Source organism: Fukomys damarensis, unplaced genomic scaffold (genome assembly GCF_012274545.1).
Source record: "Fukomys damarensis isolate Sample0158 unplaced genomic scaffold, DMR_v1.0_HiC HiC_scaffold_24, whole genome shotgun sequence".
NCBI classification, from domain to species: domain Eukaryota; kingdom Metazoa; phylum Chordata; class Mammalia; order Rodentia; family Bathyergidae; genus Fukomys; species Fukomys damarensis.
In genome coordinates this window covers 58,153,693-58,176,073 of record NW_022900936.1, presented here as the reverse complement: position 1 = coordinate 58,176,073, position 22,381 = coordinate 58,153,693, and the positions used below count along the sequence as shown (strand labels likewise).

At 36.0% G+C, this 22,381-nt stretch overlaps 2 protein-coding genes across 4 annotated transcripts in view; one reads left to right on the top strand and one right to left on the bottom strand.

Moving 5' to 3' along the window:
• Window positions 1-9,057, bottom strand: part of Qtrt2 (queuine tRNA-ribosyltransferase accessory subunit 2) — a 32,499-nt gene extending 23,442 nt beyond the window's left edge. Inside the window, exon 1 of one of the 2 annotated variants that reach the window (XM_033768077.1) lies at window positions 8,930-9,057. The gene's annotated coding sequence lies outside the window, so the exon portion shown is untranslated. The remainder of the gene's footprint in view (window positions 1-8,929) is intronic. The other variant, XM_033768078.1, reaches the window with a different exon arrangement.
• A 72-nt stretch (window positions 9,058-9,129) lies between these two features.
• Ccdc191 (coiled-coil domain containing 191) overlaps window positions 9,130-22,381 on the top strand; it is a 70,598-nt gene continuing 57,346 nt past the window's right edge. Inside the window, exons 1-5 of one of the 2 annotated variants that reach the window (XM_010630081.2) lie at window positions 9,130-9,408; window positions 11,586-11,624; window positions 17,155-17,296; window positions 17,972-18,115; window positions 21,366-21,544. In XM_010630081.2, the coding sequence (XP_010628383.1) occupies window positions 9,319-9,408; window positions 11,586-11,624; window positions 17,155-17,296; window positions 17,972-18,115; window positions 21,366-21,544 (594 nt within the window). In that variant the 5' untranslated portion in view covers window positions 9,130-9,318. Of the gene's footprint in view, window positions 9,409-11,585; window positions 11,625-17,154; window positions 17,297-17,971; window positions 18,116-21,365; window positions 21,545-22,381 lie in introns of those variants that run through there. The other variant, XM_010630082.2, reaches the window with a different exon arrangement.

Below are 22,381 nucleotides of genomic sequence, written 5' to 3'. Positions count from 1 at the left end.
GAAAAAGAAGAGAAAATATTATCAATTATTTGTTGGTTGCTGCTAAGTACTTAGTATTCACTGCGGCAAAATCCTGGATTTCCTACTAAAATGTATTACAGAACTTGTTGAGCAGGCATGGCAGATAATTTGTTAAATGTCACTGGACATATAAACATTTCACAAATGTTTATTATAACAGTTTTTATACTAATTTTTATTATCTCTCCCCCACCAAATTTATGGGTTCATTTCTCCATTTATTAATAAGTGACACAAATGACTGATAACATATTGTGTAAGTACCATATCCTCTGGAATTCTTGCCAAGCCAATTTTTAGTAGTAGATAAATTATCACAGCTATCTGTGATCCAACCTTACAGCCTTCTCAACTTATGCATTACTCTGAAAGCCAATCATTATTTACAAGGCTGCCAAAACAAGCTGTAATTGGGTAGTTTGGATCTGGACTGGCCCCCAAAGGCTTATGTGCTGAAGGTTTGGCCCCTGGTGGTGGCACTTATTGGTAGGTGGTACAAACTTTAAAAGGTGGATACTGGTTGCAGGAAGTAGGTCATTTGGGGTATGCCCTTGGAGAGTATATTGGAACACTGGTCCTTTTCTCCTTCTCTCTTTGTTTCCTGGCTGCCACAAGTTGAGCAGTTTTGCTCTACTATGCACTCCTCACTAAGATGTTATGCCTCACCACAGGCCCAAAGTGATTGGGCTAAGTGAACATGGACTGAAACCCCTGAAACCATGAGGCAAAATAAATCTTTCTCCGTATAAGTTGACTAAATAAGGTATTTTGTCACAGCAATGGAAAAATTCCTAATACATAAGCACTATCATTAGTTAAAGATATTTAAGAAAGCAAATGCTAAGTTTTAGGAGATGTAAATTGTTATATTTAAATAAGAGACCCGTAATAGTAATCAGAATCTTAGACATAAGAATAACTATTTTCTCTATGGTCCAATGACAGACTTCAGGTTTAACAAAAATTATGAAAATTAGTATAAGTGTTTAAGGAAAGTCTAACTATTACATCATTTCAAGTTACTATAAGTGTAGAAACATGAAAATAACTATCATTGGAACCCACGGAAATAGAGACTATTAAGAGAAAAAAGTTATGTTTTAGCAATGAATATATAAAAGCTATTTTTTTAAAAAAACTTGTTTGTATACATTAAAACTCCTAAGAGCTGGGCATGGTGATGCACACCTGTAATCCCAGCATTCAGGAGGCTGAGGCAGGAGGATCACTGAGTTCAAGACCAGCCTGGGACACATAGTGAGTTCCAGGTCAGTCTCAACTACATAGTGAGGGGCCGAGGATTTTGCTCAGTGGTTCCGCTGCCTGCCTTGCAAACACAAGGACCCAATCCCTGGTACCAAAACAAAAAACAAAAAACCAAAAACAAGAAAACCCCTGAAATTAAACTTCAGAGGGATCTTATTAAAAAAAAATCAAGAAAAGAAAATTTATTCCATGAAATTATACAAATATATTTACAAGCTAATGAGAATGTAATTTAGAAAATATAAGAGAAGACTCATAGTCCATATTTAACCTATTACATTCATCTCACATATTAAAAACATACTTTATATTGTCAACCAACAGAATTCTGAAATAATTTAGTAGCAAAATTAGACAGTATTTTGCAATGTAAATAAGCTGCACAAAATTACAGCACAGAAAATCACAAAGATAAGAAATACTCTGAAAAGCTGATGAATCCAGCACCTGTTACTCTGAAGATTGGAACCAACTAATATGCAATAATACACTTTGAAAAAACAAGAACTAATGAAAATTTAAGACTGGGGCTATTACACAATGCAATAACTTAAGTACTTCCTGCCCTCATACATCTGAGAGTGGAAGCAACTATCATAAAAAGTTATTTCAGAAAGGCCTAAAGATTAGAACTTTAGACTCCTCCCTTTACTCCAGAAATTCTGTCTTGTCTAAACTGTTTAGGGTTTGTAAAAGGATTAAATGTACACATAATTTTGTTTTGTTTTGTTTTTGAATTGTCTTGCTAAGTAACCTCTAGAGGGCCTCAGACTCACTATCCTCCTGCCTCAGTCACCCAAGCTCTAGGATTACAGGTGTGCAACACCATGCCTGGCTATAACAAGTTGGCTACCAATTTTTATTATCTCTCCACCACCAAACTTATGGCTTCATTTCTCCAATTTATTAATAAATGACATAAATGACTGACAATCAAGGCTTCTGATGAGTGTGACATAAAAAAGTTTTCTGTGATGAATTCATTCAATTCCAAATGAGAACAGCACACTACAGTGTTCTTGTAGACCTGCGCTTACTATCCCAGGTAAGGTCTGATTCCCATTGGATGTCAGAAATGCTCACTGCAGATTATGCCATTCCTACCTACTGAGTCTTAATCTCATCACTGCCGTTGCCTGCTCTGCCATTTTATAATTAATCTGAGGCTCAGTAAGGTTAATCATAGTCTTAAAGCCATATCCAGCCCATGGTCAGCCTTTTTTTCTTTTCTTTTTTGTGTAAAGAAGAACTGTCTTGGACCACATGTAAAAAATACAATATAGTTAATGTATACAAGTGACAAAACTTCCCTTATCTTTTGCAGTTCTTTTAAATTTGTTTTAAAAGAGAATAATAAAAGGTGGGCTGCAGGTTAGATGTGGCTAGTAGGTCTTCAACAAAAAAGGCCTGTGCTCTTCATATTTTGCCTTTTGAGGAAGAGTAAATCTAACATGCTACAGGACATATTCTGACTTTTTAAAAAGCATCCTACCATGTAGTATGGCTACTCCAAGAAAAGATGATTTTTCAAAACTGTACATGAAATCTGTACATCTTTCTTCCCTCCAAGAACATACTGTGAAAAGTTATATAAAGGGAACAGCACGCTGTTTAACCTGTACCAACAGAATGATACATATGTTCAAAGAATGGCCACCACCTATCCTCAAAGGCCTCACAGGCTTCCACTGCTTGTTGAGTTGGTCACTAGTCTGGGATCTGGTCTGCCTGATCTTGTCCACATACTCCACACAAACCCATCACTTAGGGACAGGTTCATATGACCCACCTCAGAAAATAAACAACAAAATCAGATTATTTACTTAGAACTCCCCCAAAAAGTGTGGGGGGTGGATCAGTCAGTCCATTTTTGCCCTGCTGAACACCATCTGAGCAGCCAAATACAATGTTATGTGTACAGAGAATCAGAAGAAGAGTTATTAACAGTTACACAGATAAAGGCAACTAAAAGGAAATTCACAGTTTTCTTAATATAGCCAAACTCAGTTTCTCTAAGGTTGGACATAGGCAGTCTCCAAGTGTATGGCAGCTAGACTTAGAAGCCCAGTCTCTTGTCTTCCAAGACTCACTTTTCCCTTCGGAACCTCTCAATTCTTTCCTTGCATAAGGAAAGAATAACAGGTTCATCACTTAAGAGAGGAGCCTCAAATGTAATTTACCATCCCCTCAATCCTGAAGGTACCCCTTTCTACACTTTCCTCAACTGAACAAACAGCATCATTCAATCTTAATTCAAGGCCTATCATTATAGGACCTTCATTGCTTAAGAAACCAGGCACCCGTTTTTCGATGTACTGTAGCGAGACTCTTGTCATGGTCCCTTTCCTCCTCACTGGGACAGAATACCCAACACTCACAACCTGAAAGACAAGTATATTTTGGTTCATGACTTAGTATACTGTCAGTTGGCTCCCAGACAGAGACAACATGGTGAAAGTCGTGATGAAAAGAAGCTGCTCCACCCATGGTAGCAAGGAGAGTGAAGGCAGGGAGAGAAAGGGTAGGAGTAGGAGATACACCTTTCTGATCAGCCTCCATTGGCCCCATCTCCTACTAGCACATTCAGCTATGAAAGCCTCGGTGGATGAATTCATAATGGATATTGAGTCCTTGAGATATATAATCACTTTCCAAAAGTACCATTTCTGAACATATGCAGCTTTTGGAAGACATTCAATATCTAAACCATAACAACCCTTGCATGATACAATGCTTTAATCCCAGAAACTTAATACTAATAACTTTAGAGATCAAATCTGAAATCCTGCCGGGCATGGTGACGCATATCTGTAATCCTAGCATTCAGGAGGTTGAGGCAGAAGGATTACTGTGAGTTAGAGAGCAGCCTGGGCTACGTAGTCAGTTCCAGGTCAGTCTCAACTACATAGTGAGACCCTGTCTCAAACAAACAAACAAACAAACAAACAAACAAATCTTAAACCCTTAGCTTAGCATATGAATCCAACAGGTAAGGTGGACAGAAGTACCCACTTGCGTTCTTTCCATAGTATTAGACTTTGATGCTGTGTGCTCATATTTTGCTGGGTGGGACTTCTTCAAAGTTCTACCCTAATCATAGTAATTCAACGTTTTAGTGAAGGAAAAATAATCTAGGAAAAGCAGAAGACTGGGTTTATGAAACGGTATTTTAATAGATAAATAACCACTGGCAGTGATTCTCTATGAATATTAAGAAATCTAAGGACTACATCAGAGCATGTGCTTCAGCTGGAGGTTAATATTTAAAACTATAAAATGGAATTTTATCCAGAGCTAGAAGAGTCAATCCTCCTTTTCCTCATTCACTGTTCAATACAGTATATGGTAGTTTGTTTGTTTTCTTCTTTAGTACTAGTGATTGAATCCAGGGCTTACACATTGAACTACATCCCCAGCCTTTTCAATTTTTGTTCTGAGGTAGGGTCTTGCTAAGGCCCTAAATTTGTTCAGGCTGGGCTTGTAATCCTCTTGGCTCAGCCTTCAAGAACTCTGGGATTATGATTACGTGCCACCATGCACAGGATTAAACATTTTTATAATTGCATTTCCTTTTTATTTTTTCAAATACACGTTTTTATTATGAAGCAATGTATATAAATGTGGATACACAATACATATATATATATATATTCATATTCGCATACATGTTTGGAAGTGTTATAATGAATCCAAGCAAAGTTCAAGAAATAGATATTCCCTGTTCTGGATAAGCAGAAGAAATATTGTCAAAAAGGCCATACTTCCAAAACTGACATACACATAGTTAATACAATTCCAATCAAAATGCCAACAGTATTCCTCACAGAATTCCAGAAAACAATGGCAAAATTCATATGGAGCTAGAAGAAACCCAGAATAGCAAAAATAATTCTAGAAGACAAGAACAAAGCAGGAGGTATCACAATCTCCCATCTCAAGCTATATTACAAAGCTACTGTGATAAAAACAATATGGCACTGGCACAAAAAGACATGAGGATCAATGGAACAAGAAACAACCCCAGGCACATTCAACACTGGAGGAAAGATGTCTGTTTAATAAATGGTGCTGGGAAAATTGGATATTCACACACAGAAGACTGAATCTTGAACCATGTATCTACAATGTACTGAACAAGTCAATATGAATGAAATAAGTCAATATGAATCACAGATATAAATATTAAGAGAAATATTTAATCTGCTAGAAGATAAAATACTATAGATAAAAATTTTGAAGATATAAGCATAGGCAAGGACTCATTGAAAACAACCCCAATGGCACAAAAAATATTACCAGTAATTTACAAATGGGATTACAGCAAATTAAAAAGCTTCTGCACAGCAAAAGAAACAACAAACAAGGTATAGAAACTATCTACAGAATGGGAAAACAATGTTTACAGCTGCAACTTGGACAGAGGACTAATATCTAGAATATATAAAGAACTCATAAAGATTTAGAGCCCCTCAAAAGTAAAAGACTGAATTTTAAAAAATGGGTAACTGAAATGAACAGACATTTCTCAGAAATGGTACAAATGGCCAATAAATGCACAAAAGATGTTCAACATCAATGGAAGAGAAACACAATTAAACCAACACTGAGATTCCATCTTATCCCAGGAAAAATAGCTATCAGTAAGAAATCAAATAACAAATGCCAGGTAACAAGGCTGTAGGAAAAAGGGAACCTGTCTACATTGTTGTTAGGAATGTAATCTAGTACAGCAACTATAGAAATCATTATGGAGATTCTTCAAAAACCTAAAAATAGAAATTCCATTTAACCCAGCTATTCCCCTTCTAGGTATCTTCCCAAAAGAGTTAAAGACATCATATTACCATGATACTTTCATACTTGTGTTTATAACAGCATAACTCATAACAGCTAAATCTTGGAAGCAGCCTTTATGTTCATCAATGGATGAATGGATTAAGAAAATATATTTATACACAATGGAGTACTACTTTGCCATTAAGAACGATAAACTTAAGTCATTTGTAGGACAATGAATGAATCCTGAGACCACAATGTTAAGTGAAATGAATCAGACACACAAGCTTAAATATCTCATGGTTTCTCTTATATAAAAAATCCAAATTATAAATGAAAGCAAAATAAAAGATAGGTAATAGGAGTAGGAAGATAGATCTTTTGCAAATGGGAAGGGATCAAGAAATAGGAGTAGGGCGAGAAACAGGATGAAAATGAGAATTAATATGTGTTATGTACATGCACAAACTCCCCACAAGGAATGTAACCATTATATAATGCAAACATGCATTAATAAAAAATGAAAACTGAAAAAACATATATGTGTGTGTGTATGTGTGTGTGTTTGGTGAAAAAGTAAAGATTGCCCATGCCTCTGGCAAAATTGCACCTGTCCTAACAGCTCTGGTGCCACCCACTCTCTCATCTGTCAAAAAAAGAGGAATTTAAAAATGTTTTTTGAATGGCTTTTCTATATACTGTCATGGAAAAGATGTCTAAATTTTGCTGAGAGGTCTAAACTTTTTGGAAAAAAGCTTATGTGATCACATTTTTTGTATAAATGTAAGTATACATAAGTACTTATATATATATATAAGTACACATCCACATCTCCCCATGTCCTCCACATAGTTTCTACAATAATTATATATAAACAGAAAAAAGTCTGAAGGACTTCTAAGCAATATGGCACACTGAGTTGACTCAGCAATGACACAGAAATGATGGATTCTAAAATTCTAGAAAACAGAAAATGAGAGATACACTACACAAGTCTTACACTATTTGGTAAAGGAAAAATAGATACAGAATAATGTTAAACTTTTTTATGTTTTAAAAGTTTAGAAGTAACCATTACAAAAATTAGTGACAGAATGATTTCCAAACCTGTTAGGAAAAGATTGATAAGAATAAGAAAAATTGATTAATCTAATGAAGACAAGCGAGACCAAATAAATAAAGCACAACAAAAAATGGAAAATACAAATTAAGATGGTAGAAGTCCAAATGTCAGTAATTACAATAAAGTTACACTGAAAAGCATAACAATAGCAGTAACTGACATTTACTAGGTATTTACTATACATCAAGTACTGTTCTTTATATATTAATTCATTAATCCTTACATCAAGTATACAACATATATACTATTATCTGTACTTTATAAATCAGGAAATGAGGGTAATAAAGTCACCAGAGAAAGTGGCAAAACTAGTATTTTAAGTATGAAAGTCAAGCATGGTGTGTTGGTGCACGCCTATAATTCCAGGTCTTGGGCAGCTGAGGCAGGAAGATCACAATGAGTTCAGGCCAGCCTGGGCTACATCCTGAGTTTAAGGCTAGTCTGAATCACACAGAGAGACCCTGTCTCAAAAAATAAATAAATAAATTTAAATAAATAAATAAAGCTAGCTTTAGAGCTGTATGATTAGTCTAATAGGCTGATAGCTTATTGGAAGTCCCATTTTATCCATAAACACATGCAATGTTTTCTTATTAGCTACAATATTAAGATATAATTTTTTGCGGGGGGAAGGCACGCAGCTCAGCGGCACCGCGACTGCCTGTAAGTGCAAGGTCCTGCGTTCAATTTCTGATACAGGGAAAAAGATATAATTTTGTTTACATTTCCAATATTGCTACAGCAGTAATTTTGCACTTCTTTTCCATTCTCCCTCCTTTGCCTCTAATCTATCTTTCCAGACTCCTATAATCCCTCAATCATTTAAACATATATTTATTTACAAGGAGGAAGTTTACTTCTACAAAAATGGAAACTATATCAATTTGTATTTCTCTTAAGAATATACAATGGATATCTATCCCAAAGAAGAGACATGGAGCTTAACTTACCCTCTAAAAAGAACTACTTCGTGATATGGCACAGTTTGAATATAACACAAATTATTTAACCACTCCCTTTCTGGTGGACATTTATCTTAAAGATCAGGTCCCAGCATCGCTGCAACATCTGAGGGCATAGTTTCACTGACCTCGTTTTCCACCAATATCAAGTGAATGTTAACTTGGATTTGCTGGCTTTGCATGGATTTGTCAATGAGAAAAACTGAGTCTGAGAGTAAGTTACTTAAAGCCATACAGCCAACAAGGAGCTGGTCCCAAACACTGGCTCTAAACCTCCACTCTGCTTCAAAAGCCCATATAAACGTAAGTGGATTGTCCCCGACAACATTTACCGCAAGGCTTTTCCTGGGTCTCAGACCTCGCTAAGCACCTAGCTTACTAGAACATCTTGCTTTCCCAAGTATCCTAGTTAATTTAGAAAAGAATCTCCTCTGAGAACTTGATCCAGAGTCTGGTCGAAAGACGGCCCTTTGCTCTCAGAGAGGTCAGAGACGCTCACGTGAAGCACCCAAACTTGAAGAACCCAAGATCCACCAGGAAACTAAAAAAAGAAAAAAAAAAAAAAAAAAAAGGGGATGTGATAAAAGCAGCATGGTACTGGCAAAAAAAAAAAACGAAAGAACAAAGAAAAAAAAAAAAAAAAAAAAAAAAAAAAAAAAAAAGGAGGGAGAGGCATGTAGCAGGTACAATTACAATTCTGTAACACAACCAGGAAGGGCCCGGGGGCGACACGATTCGTTCATACCTAGTAGTCCCATATCAGGGAAAAAGAAGCACTTACCTGCAAACTCCTCAAGTCTTTTGGGCTCTAGAACCCCCAAACTCCTCACAGATCAGAACCACGTGTCCAGCTCACAGAAATTTTTGGTCCTCCCAAACCACCGCCTCCGGAACAGAGCCAATCAGGAAGCTGTGCGTCATCACCAGGCGCCAAAAACTAGTAAAGGTCCTTTTGAGAGCAAATCCCGAGGACCCTGGGTGTTGCCGTGGTAACGGAGCGAACACATTCCAACTGCGTAAAGCTTTCTGGGAGTAGTGGTTCCGCGGCGCCCGACATTTGCTCTTCTTGAGTGGGTGGAGGAACTACAACTCCCAGTACAACACGGAAACAGCGTGGGCAGAAGTGAGGTTGTTGCAGCTTTGACCGCCGTCCGGCCTGGAATTTGGAAAATGCTGCTGGCTCCCCAAGAATGGTCCACCTCAAGGAAGAGCATGGGGCTGAATCGCTGGAAATGGTTCACGAGGAAGCCGAATCCCAAGGTGATCCGTATCGGGAGCTTGAGAGGGCAGGGATAGGCCCAAGACTCTGCCAAGTCCCGAATCCAGCCGCTTCCCTCCGGTGTTTCCTCCCTCTTCCCGCGAGGGAACCCTTACCAGACCTTGTCGGCACCAGGTCTAACATTGCCCTAAGTGAAGTGGTTCTAGGAGCTGCAGGGTCAGTGTATCTCAGGCTTTGGTAGGCAGCATCATGGAAGAACTGTTTCCACCTAACGCTTTCTCTAAAACCTGAGAGCTCTGCTAATGCCCATCTGGGTGAAGGGAATTCGTGCGCTTAGCCCTCGCCCACTCCTGCCACCAATTTTGGAAAACATCCTGCGTATTTCATTTTCTGTTGGTAAATCTGGAGCGACTGATTTTTATTGAAAAGGAGAGTCATCGCGTTGAGTGCTGTTTATATCCCTTCCCTTCCGATTTTACATAAACTAAATAAACTCAGTAATCCAAGTGTTTATTAAATTTATCAGCATTTGAATTTCTAAATTCAGCCATCATTAAAGGAGAAGGGTGTAAGGGCGGGTAATAGAGGGCATGAATGTGATCATGATACATCATATACATTGAAATTCTCCTAAAAACGTGATGGGGGAGCGGGTAGAAAGGCGATGGGTGATTAACGTAAGTTATGTGTACCCCCCCCAAAAAATCCTCTATCTGTTACATCTTTTAATGCACCAACTCCTGTTGATATGAAAAAACGATCACCCTATTTTCAACTTGAAACATATACAGCCATCCAGACTACCTTTCTAACGGTCACAAAAATAAATGCTGTAGTTGTAAATGAAAGCACTAGCACAGAGAGGTTTCTTAGCTTAGAGCTTTAGAGCAGTTTCATCAATTATTTTCACCTTTTAGTTACACTTTGCTTTTAAAAAATCCTGTAGATGAGTGGCCTTTGCGAGGTCCCTGTGCAATTGTTTTCATGGTTTATTCTAAAATATACCAACTACATGCACCAGACATATTCCACTTAGTGAATATCTTGCTTCAGATACTAAAGGGCTTACCCTGGGGACATTAAAGAAACTTGGAAACTGAGGCTACTCCTATTCTAATGGATCAGCTGCATAATAGACTGGATCCAAAATAGTTTATGAACACAGATGTGGAGAAGAACAGTGAAAAATTGGGACACTTTCTTAGGACTCCAAAAGGAGTGACTTTTGCTGATAATGCTCCTTATTACTGATAGAGAATAAAAAAAAGTTAAAAGGCACGCTCTTTGAAGTTCAGTTATGTTTTGATAGAATCAGCTCCTTCTTGCAGTGAAAAAGTTACTCAGTAGTACAGCTTCATTAATTAGTTAATTTGTGAGATGCTTTAAAGTGAAGTGTTAGATAAGGGAAAGCACCTCAATGTCTTAGTATGCTAGTGTAGATAACTCCTTATTTTTAAAACTCAGCTGAATTTTTAGCAAAGCAAATGACTTTTATTATTTTGGGGGGGGTATCGGGAATCAAACTTGGGACCTTGTGCTTATGAGGCAGGTGTGGTGCCACTGAGCTAAATCCTCTGCCTGAATGCCTCCTTTTAAAAACTTCTTTTTAGAGGAATTCTGCAAGCTTCTGGGAGTTAACAATAAAGAAAGAAGGTTCTTTCATGGTCTTATTTCTAATTTTAGATTAATATCTGATCAGGGTAGAAAATAATTTGTTTTCTGCTTGGTAGAGCAGTAGAAGTCAAGTAACTTCCCAACCTCTCTATTCTAGTTGATCAAACGTATTACTGATATGGGAAAGATAAAAAAGCATCTGGATACAGGCAGCATACCCTTCCCTAAGCAGAAAATCACTTGGATAGTCTGGTTAATCAGTCAGTGATTATTTGAGTTCTTATGAAGAATATTATACCCTGGATTTCTGTATCTTATAACAATGGGAGCTTTAAAAAATACTTATGTCTGGGCCCCATCCCAAAGTAGTAAATCAGAATGTCAAGTTAGGCTTAGATAAGAAATAATGACCCAGAGACACCTTCAGACCTCTTCCTTGTACTGTTATTTTTTGTTCTTTTATTGGTAAACAGTACTGAACTTTCCAATGAACATATTGAGCACTAAAAGGATACTTTCACATGATTTCATCAGAAGGCTAGATTAAGTGGCTAAATTGATAGAGATATTGCTATTATTAATATTCCTTATATATTTTCTACAGCCTACTTTTGATCCAGACAATGTGGAATACTGGCTTAAGGTAAGGATATTTCAAAATTAGGTTAGAAAGAAAATTCGGAGTCAGGCATAATCAGGTGGTAAAGAAATGCTAATAGATCTCCAATCTGCACTTATTTTGCTGTTTTTATTCCCATATTATCATATATGTGGCCTCAATTTGTGCTTCTTTCTCGTTTTTTGTTATTCTGTTGTTTCTCATGAAAGCATTTAAGTGTGAATGATGAGAAAACAGGTATCCTGTGAAGATGAAAGGAGCAAGAGAAGCCTTCCTTGGATGGTGAAAGACTATACTATAGTTATACTGATGGAAGGGATCAGTGGGTAGAAGCTACATATGCATCACAAGAATTTTTTAATACTTAGAGCAGTCAAGAAATGGGGTTAGCATCTTCGTAAAGGGATGTTTTCTGTCACTGAAGATATTCTGGTGTACTGTAAAAGAACATTTAATTTTAGTCTAATGAAGAATGTGTTTGAACATTTGGTGAGAGGGGTGGGGTTAGATTACTTCTGAGATCTCTTCCAGTCCTTAGACATATGTTTCTGAGCCCAGATACCATAGATTGAAAGTACCTTTAAATCTCTCCAGGGCCATGCCTGGAGTGTCAGTTTAGCAGCTTATTATGATCAATTCAGATGTGCACTATATGGTTCAAAATCACATAGCATTTTTTCTGGGAAAAATATCCTCTGCGAGGTAGTACTTTGAAGTTACTACTTACCTAAGTTGACATGCATCATGAGCATGAAGCCAGGTCAGTTGGTATTTATTAAGTGCCTAGTAAGTTACTAGCCAACTATGTTGAGCACTTGAACCAATATAGGACACAGGGCAAGTGCGGTTCTTGCCCACCCAGAATTTATGAGTTTATGAACATAAACAACTTGCCAAAAGTCGATGGGAGAATTAAAGACGTAACAGAAGCATGTAGTGGGAGACATTAATCTAGTTGAGGCAAGAGAGGCTTCCTGCTTATGATTCAGGAGACAAGCATGATGAAGGCGGGCCTCTGAAACAACCATTCAGCATGCAGTAAGCCTAGCTTGCTTGTGGTGTTAAGAGTCCCTGTGCCAGGTCCCTGCTGCACTTTCTGACATAGCTAGTTACTGTCTCGTCTACAGTAATCTTTTACTTAGTATTTAAGCAAAAAGGGAAGGCAAAATTCTTCTGTTTTTTATTCACATACCATTTTCCTGTTTCATACAGTTGAGAGCCAATTTGACTCCGATTTTTATCATTTCCTCTGAAATTCCTGAAGTAACTCTCCACTATTCCCTCAAATCTCTCGTCTCAAAAAAAAAAAAAAAAATCAGGAAGTCTTTTATTTGACTGTTTTATCCATTTTGATTGTTGAATGACTTTATTTTCCTAGCTAAAGTCTTCAGATGTATAGTCTGGGTTCCTTACCTTTGTATTTTAATTATTCTCCCATGTACACAGTTATTTTCCTTCAGTTTGTATTTCTTTGTTCAGTTTCTATTCCACAGAAACTATTACAATAAATGTCTTCCTGACTAAATCCAGCTGTTTTTAAATAGTTCTCACCGGGGATTTAGCTCAGCAGTTCGGTGGCCTGCCTTGCAAGCACAAGGACCCGAGTTCAATCCCCGGTACCAAAAAAAAAAAAAAAGTTCTCAAACTTCTTCAACTTACATTTGATATTTGTATTTCTTTTTCTGAGAGGTGTCTATACATTTCAATTGCTCATTTTTTATTTGGTCTTTTACTCCAGGGGAGGTCTATTTTTTTTGAGTTCCCTATGTATTCTGGATGTTAGTCCTCTGAGGTGCAGCTGGCAAAATATTTTACTATTCTGTAGGATGTCTCTTCACTCTGTTAGTTATTTCCTTTGCTGTGTAGAAGCTGTCACATCTGGGGGTTATGAAACGCACCATATGACCACAGCCAACCAGGAATTACAAACTTCTATTAGTAAAGAATAAAAGTATAAAGTTTAGAAGGTAGAACATAAGCACTTTATTTGAAAGAAGGAAGAGAAGCAGGGGACAGACAGCTACCTTATAAGAAAGAAGGGGATCTGAACCTGGATGCATGTGGGCCCTTCTTTTGGGCTGTTTTTATCAGGAGTTAAGGGCCCTTCCCACTGCCTGGAATTTGTCATAATCTCATTCATTTCCTGGGCTGTCATAGATGGATCCCAGGCCCCAAAATCCCTAACTTCTGAGCCATCACCTTCGTGCACATTTTTAAGTGAGCTTTCAGAGTCTTATTTTAAAATATATGAATGTATTAAAAAGGACTTAGCAGTTAAGGGGGCTGGTGTTCTAATACAGTGGCCCTAGAGTGGAATATACTTTTGCATGTGTATTACATACTAAATAGGACCTCTCTTTTAAGTAGCTGCCCCTTGACTCTTGCATTTTATTGGAGGTAGGTGAGAGGCAATTGTCTTGGTTTTGAGTGCCTGGCTTCCTTGTGCTGTATCTATCTGCCTCTCCTTGTCTTGGTAATTGCTTTCTCCAGTGAAGCTTTAACCCTTTTTGGTTAGGGTTAGCCAGAAAGCCTAATGAGGTCTTTCAGTATTTTATAGCCCCTTTCCCCCTAATCAAAGCTTTTTAATTTCATGTAATTAAATTGACTATTGGTTAGTTCTTTGTGATTATCTATTGTGTAACTGGGGTTCTGTTCAGAAAGTCTTTACCTATGCCTAAGTCTCCAAGATGTCTACCTATTTCATCTTTTAGCAGGTTGTTTCTGTTTTAATATCTAGGTATTTTATTCATTTTTATTTTCTTTTAGTTCATAATGAGAGATAAGGGTCTAGATTCAATCTTCTGCAAATGGGTAGTCCGATTTCCCAGCACTATTTGTTGAAGAGGCTGTCTTTCTCCAGCATATGTTTTTTGCCCCTTTGTCAAAGGTAAAATAGCTGAATGTGCCTGGGTTTTTTTCTTTCATCCTTTTGTGGCCCATTGATCCACTTGTCTGTTTTTGTGCCAGTACCGTACTGTTTTTATCACAGTAGCTTTGTCATATACCTTGAGATCTGAGATTGTGATGTCTCCTGCTTTGCTCTTTTCCCAGAATTGCTTTTGCTATTCTGGGTCTCTTTTTGGCTCTCTATGAATTTTAGGATTGTTTTTTCTGGTTCTGTGAAGAATGTTGTGGGTATATTGATTGGGATTTCATTCAATTTATAAATCAGTTTTAGTAATATGGCCATTTTGACAATATTAGTTCTGCCTAACCAGGAACAGGGATGGCTTTCCAATTTCTGGTGTTTTCTTTGATCTTCTTTCTCAGAGTAGTATAGGTTTTGTTGTAGAGGTTTTTCACTTAAAAAGTTAATGTCTAAGTATTTAATTTTCTTGAATTTATTGTGAATAGTATTATTTTCCTGTTTTTTTTCTTAAGGTAGTCATTGTTGGTGTGCAGAAATGCTTTTAATTTTTATGTGTTGATTTTGTATCATGCTACATTACTGATTTTATTAGTTCTAAGAGTCTTTCGGTGAAATTTTTTGGGCCTTTTATGTATAGGATCATGTTGTCTCTGAATAAAGATAGTTTAACCTCTTACTTTTTTCTGTGTGTCCCCCTTTTTCTCTTTCTCTTCTTGCCTGATACCACTGACTAAAGTTTCTAGTACTCTGTTGAACAAGAATGATGGCAGTGGACAACCGTATCTTGTTCCTGGTTTTAGAGGGGAAGTTTTCATTTCTTCTCAATTTAGTATGATGTTAGCAGTAGGTTTGTCATAAATGGCTTTTATCAGGTTGAGATAAGGTCCTTCTGTTCCTATTTTCTTCAGGGTTTTTATCATAAATGGATGTGGGAATTTGATCAAAGGCATATCTGCATTTAATAAGATGATAATATGGTTTTTGTTCTTTCTGTTTATGTGCTGTATTACGTTTACTGATTTGCATATGTTGAACCATCCTTGCATCCTGGGACAACTTGTATATGATCCTTTTGATGATATGTTGTATTCTTTTTACCAGTATATTTTTAAAATTTTTTGTATCTCTGTTCATTTAAGAGATTGACCTATAATTTTATTTTGGTAAGTCCTGGTCTATTTTTGGCATCAGTATAATGATAACTTCCAGAAATTATTTTGGGAGTGTTCTTTCCCTTTTGATTTTGCTAAAGTTTAAAGAGATGTTAGATTGGAAAGGTATGGTTCAATTCTGATAGTTTTTGTTGATTTTTTTGTCTAGCTCATCTATTTGTGAAAATGGTGTGTTGAGGTCCCCCACTATGACTGTATTGATGTTTATCTGGTCTCTTTTGTCCAGCACTATTTGTTTTATGAAATGGGATCTAGCAGTGTTCAGTACATATATATTTATCATTTTTACCTCTTCCTTTTGATTTGTTCCCTTTTTTAGTATACAATGACCTTTGTCAACTTTGATCATTTTTGGCTTGAAGTCTACTTTGTCTGAAAATGGGATAGCTATTCCTGCTTGTTTTGGGGCTCTGTTGCATGGAATTTTTTTTTATTCTTTGATTTTTAATCTGGGCACTTCTTTTAACTGTTATGTGTGTTTCTTGTATGCAGCATATCATTGAGGGTTTTTAAAAAATCCACTCTGATGATATGGCTTTCATTTTAATGGGTTCCCTCATTCTGCAGTGAGAGGCTGTTCCAGAAAACCTATCAGAAAATTATTGTGACTTGGACTGAAATGATAACAGTGGAGGTGATGAGAAGGAGTCAGATTCTGAATACATTTTTAAAACAGAGTGAAGAGGACTCACATTGTGTGGAGAAGGGGATAGGGATTAGATTAAGATTCTAAAGCTTTCCTCCTGAAGAACTGAAAGAAAGGAGTTATCACTGCCTAAGTTGGAAGACTATGAGGATAGAAAACATAGGGGAAAGCAGGGTTTTTGTTTTGTTTTGTTGTTTGGTTTTTTGGAAAGCAGGTTTGTGAGGAGAGCACAAATCAGAGGTTTAGATGTAAAATATTATTTTCTACTGTGCAGATCACTCAGAATTTCAGGGTAGTTTGTCCACCTCTCACATTTGCTTTCCAAATCCCATAAATTTAGTCAAAATTTTACTAAACTCTTGCTGTTGAGTTAAACATTGTAAGTGATTTCAGATCAGTGACTATTTGATTCTATTTTTCTGAACTTATAGTTTGTCTAATATATAATTGGAAGTTCCTTTCAAGAGTAATAATAGGAGAAAACTGTAATTACTCAGGCTCTGATTCATATGTTCTAGTAGCATGGAAGTTAATAAAATTCAGTTTTTTTGTTTAAAATAAAATATCCAGGTCTCAGGACCCCAATTACTAATGTATTGAATAAAAGTTATCTAAAGCTTAAGTAACCTTTATATACACATTGTGAACACCTGTTAGATTGTGATAACATATACTAATTTATGCTATATGTGAAACTAAAAAATTATTTGCTATGGATGTTTAAATCTCACAGTTCCATCAGAAATGGAAAAGTGAGACAATCTTAGTGGCTGTAGTTGGTAGAAAATTAGATTCCTAGGAAAGAAATTTTCTAACCCTCAACAAGGTTGCTGTTGTCTTAATGGATTTTTTTCTGTTGTACTGAAGAGAGTGGACATAGCCTCAGAATTTGCAGTTTCCAACACATTTTTTGCCAGAAATTCAGATTTACCTGGAAGGGTTTGGGGCCAAATGATAGATTTGGAAACATCCAAGCAAATAGAGGATCACGATGATGTCTACACAGAAGGTAAGAGAATGCATTAGCTATGATGTAAAGTTCGTGCATTTCAAAGTACAGAATGGAAGCTTTTCTTAGTCTTGCTCTTAATTTTTGTTTCTACTGTTCTGAAGGTAATTTGCTCTGGAGTTAACTCCATTATTACATGTAAGGGCATATTTCAAGCCTGTTTTGTTTCCTAAGCATAATTATACACATCCTTCTACCTCACTGTTGGACATTTGTCCCCCCTCACCCCTCTTCAGCCACACTGGCTTCATTGCTATTTCTCCAAAACTCTGAGCACTCCTACTGTAAGGCCTTTCTTTGCACATGCTTTCCCGCTGCATGGTATAATATCCCTTCTATATGTATATGACTCCTTCCCTCCCTTCCTTTCTTTGGTCAGATTTATTTTCAGTGAGGCACTTTTTGACTTCTAGTTTGAAACTACAATACCCATGTTCCATTTCTGCATTCCATTTCTCCTTTCCCTGCTTTGTTTTTCTCATTTATTTTTTTTCCTCTTTCCCAGCTAGAATGTGAGCTTCAAGTTTATTTTTCCAGTTTTATTCCTTGCTATATTCCCTTGTATTTGAATATTCCTTAATACATGATAGATGTTCAAGTAATATTTATTGAAAAAAATGAAGATAGTGACTAAGGAAATTGAAATATTTAAAAGATGTTTTTGTTTTGTTGTAGCTCAGGAGCTAGTCAATGACTGGTTAGGCACCAAACTTAAGCAAGAATTAGCAAGCGATGAAGAAGAGGGTGCTGAAAACACTGTGTCAAGTGTTGCTTCTAGGTCAGAAGCCAAGGACCATTGGAAATATTACAGGTTTGATGGTAAGACCTTACGTGATTGTTCAAAGCTTATCATCTAAATCATGAGTCTAATGTTTTAAAAATTCTTTTGAATATAAATGATATATTATTTGACATTTCTGTGTTTTCTTTAGTTTTATCATTGCCTTTATTTAGTTTTTTGTGATTGAATATAATTCCTTACACTGTATCCTTGACAAATTTATCCTTGACAGTGTTTTTCAAATCAAGATATTCCAGTATTTATAATTTTGCTTATGGTAATAATGGCAATTAAAAATACCTCTTGCCCCTGTATCATTGAATGACTTTAATATAGACAACATTTAAACATTACTATATCATCACTTTATATTTTTAAATGATTCATATCCTTATTATTTATAAGGGAGGTTATTACTTTTCTTGTTTTTCCTATACTTTTGTGCAAAGCAAGGGTCAGATAAGTTAAGCGGCTAACTTGTGAGGGCTCTGCACTCAAGGATGTGAAGTTTTTTTTCTCTGAGTGTCACTCTAGGATGGTGATAGTGGGGGCAGCTCCCAGGCATGACTCAGATATTCTTTATGAAGACACCTGGTAGCATTCCCCTCATGCAAGATACAGAATCTTCAGCTAGGGATTCACATAGTCATAAGCTCTGAAATTTCAGAAGAATCCTTTAAGATTGCATAGTCTAGGGCTGGGGATTTAACTCAATGGTTCCAGCACCTGCCTTGCAAGCACAAGGACCTGAGTTCGATCCCCAGTACAAAAAAAAAAGATTGCATAGTCTAATACACTTTCCTCACCTACCCAGATAGACACTTATCTACATTATGAAGCTCTAATCCTCACAGAATTTTCCCTCAGAAGAATTAGGATTTTGATTTCAGTAGCTTTTTATCCTTTAGTGCAACAGAGAATGTGACCTCTCTTTCAAGAGCATTCTTTTTACTTTGGGGAAGTTATGATCCTACCTAACCACTCATATTCTTCATTGTTCCCAGAGTAATAGTACCAGTACTATCAAAAATTCTTTATGCCATATGATTTATAGATCTTATCATCCTAGTTGCTGCCTTCTGGACATTTGTTTAGTTTACTAGTGCTGTTAAAATGGAATGTTTCAATATTTCATATTGTTCTGAAGCAAACCTACAGAATATAGTGATGCCGTTACTGCCTTTGATAGAATGCTAATAAGTACATCTACCTATATCCCCTTATTTGGATTGGTGGGTATCATATCAAGCCTCAGTCATCTTATTCTGGTAGAAGTGTCAAAATATTGAACAAAATACTTTGTTAAAAATGATGTTAAAAAAAACATGTAATTATATAAGTATATATAAGAAACAAGCATTTTACAATATCATCTACATATGAAAAATACTTCTCAAGAATTCTTTGATAATAAGATATATACAAAACAAATGTCAAAATGACAAATGTAAACCTAGTTTATCAGAAATACATTAAATGTAAATGGATGTAAATGGATTTAAACAGTCCAGTTCAAAGGCAGAGATTGGCAGAATGGATTAAATATGTGACATAACTATATGTTATAGGAAAGAGACACATTAGACTCAAGATACAAATAAGTTGAAAATTGAAAAATATAAGTTGGGTATATTGGTGCATGCTTATAATCCCAGCGCAAGCAGAGCCAGGAAGATTGCAGCAAGTTCAAGGCCAGTCTGCACTACCTAGTGAGACCCTGTCTCAAAAAGAAAAAAAAAAAAAGAAAAAAGTAAAAGGATGGAAAAAAGATACACTGTGCAAATATTAACCAAAACAGAATGGCTGTGCTAATATTAGAAAAAAGTAGACTGAAATGCAAGAAATTGTTGGTACAGATGAAAAAATACATTTTATAATATCAAAGAGGCTAATCCATCAAGAAAACAGCAATTAAACATTATATAATAGGAAGCAATTATGTAAGAAATAACCAAAGTTAGAATTGATTTTGACCAATAGAGTGTTAAATGAAGCTTTGTTATTGGTTTGAATATGATATTTCCTATTAGAAATATATAGATTGCATTTGCTTGAATTTAGTTTTTGAAATGTGATATTAATATATTATCACTATATATTAACATCCAAAAATAGATGAAGCAAAAACTGACAAAAATTGAGGGAAGAAATACACAGTTGAACATCAGTAAATGGAGACTTCATTACCACACTGTCAATAATATATAGACAACTAAAAAATATCAGCAAGGAAGATGTTCAGTATTATTAGTCATTAGGGACATGTAAACTAAGACTGTTGTGAGTTACCACTACAGTATCTACTTAAATAGCTTGATGTTAAAGGACTGGCCATGCCAAGTATTGATAAGAAAGTTGAGGAACTGGAACATCTACATTGCTAGTCCAAAAATGTAAAATTGTATAACCACTTTAGACAACAGTTTAATGGTTTCTCTAAAAAATTAAGCATTAAATTATATAAGTATCATATAATCTAACCATTGAACTTCAAGGTATTTTCTCAGCAGGAAATCTATGTTCTATGTGTACACAGATGTTATGACAATCTTATTTGTAATATCCCAAATCTGAAATCAACCCAACTGTCCATCAGCATATGAATAAATAACCAAATTAGGGTACAGTCATACAAAGGAATACTGTGCTACTCAGAAATAAAAACCAATAAATTACCAATGCCCACAAGTGGATAGATCTCAGAATGATTGTGCTGAGTAAAAGAAGCTAGACCAAAAAAGAGTACACAGTGTATGGTTTAATCTATATAAAGTTCTAGATGATGCAAACTAATCTATTATGCCAGAAAACTATTCTGTGCTTTCCTGAAGCAGTACATAGGGTATGGGGAAGAGCCAGAGGAAGAGAACACACATCAACATGAGGTCACTTTTGGGGTTGATATATATGTTCATTGTCTTGATTGTAGTGGTGGTTTTACTAACATTTGTACATGTCAAAATTATTACAGACTTTAAACATTTGTAATTTATTTTATATCCCTTATACAGTAAGGCTTTATTAGAGTTCTCAAGTTTGTTTTGGTTGAAGTAATATCTTTTAGATTTGGCTGTGAAGAAGTTCTTAAGAGACATACGTGAGAGCAGTTCTGGATGAGTAGAGCTTTTTCCTCTTAGCTGAAGTTAATTGAGGGCTGTGTTCCTCCAACTGGCATTATCATTTGCTATTTATCCAACATGGCTTTTTTTTTAACTGTTCCTTGTATAAACGTGAGTATTATACTACAATTAATTTTTTAATTTCCCTTTTGCTTTCGGTTTCTCCCAGATTTATGTGGCTGTTTGGAGGAAGAAGAGGAAAGTACCACTGTTCAAAAATTTATAGACCATCTGCTCCAAAAAGAAGTGGTGGATTCTGGGATGTTGGAAGATCTTGGAATGAAGGAAAACCAAGACAAGAAGCAGCAGAAGGATTCTCGTCTTACCATGGAGATGAGACATAAGCAGGTGGGAGGGAAAAACAAAATTAAAATGGATAACAGGAAGCAGTCTTTGTGTAACACATTTAATAAGCTTAAATAAAGACTTAGGCTTTATTATAAAAAAGGGTGCCATCTGTGATTTGGTTAGAAAGATTAAAAATAAAATATAAGAACTTCAGAGAAAAATAATTCTCATAAACTGAGGATAGGAAACTATTTAAGAAATAACCAAAAGTAGAATAATTGATTTTGACCAATAGGGTGTTAAATGAAACTTTATTAGTTTGAATGTGATACTTCCTGTTAGAAATATGTAGGTTGCATTTGCTTGAATTTGGTTTTTGAAATGTGACGTTAATATATTATCATGAATATTCCGGTGAATATTATAAGGATAATTCTTTTCTAGACAACTGAAATTCGCTCAGTTTCTGATTATAATTTGAAAAGGAAGACAGATCTGAATTAAATCCAGTTCAGCTGTTTTGAATTAGAAAGGCATGTGGGAACTTTTCTTTCTCCAAAGGGAATAGTAGGTAATAGGGAAAAGACTATCTTAACACTTTTTTGCAGGAGCTTCAGGAAATGACCCAGTCTTTGGCATTTGTCCAGGACTGAGGCTGAACTGGAATTAATATCTATACATACGTGTGTGCTATCTTCTTATAATTCTGAATTTCTAGTTGCCGTGTTTAAAAATTGTAACCATTAAGGTATGCCTAATCAGTGCTGGGATGTTAGAGACCTGGGGCAGAAGTACGAACCTCATTTGGTCAAAAGGGAGGAGAGGAGGTTCAATGAGATACATGGTAATTGTCTAAGTATCTTATCAGACCTAGAGAGTAAAATAAGGGTAAAGTTA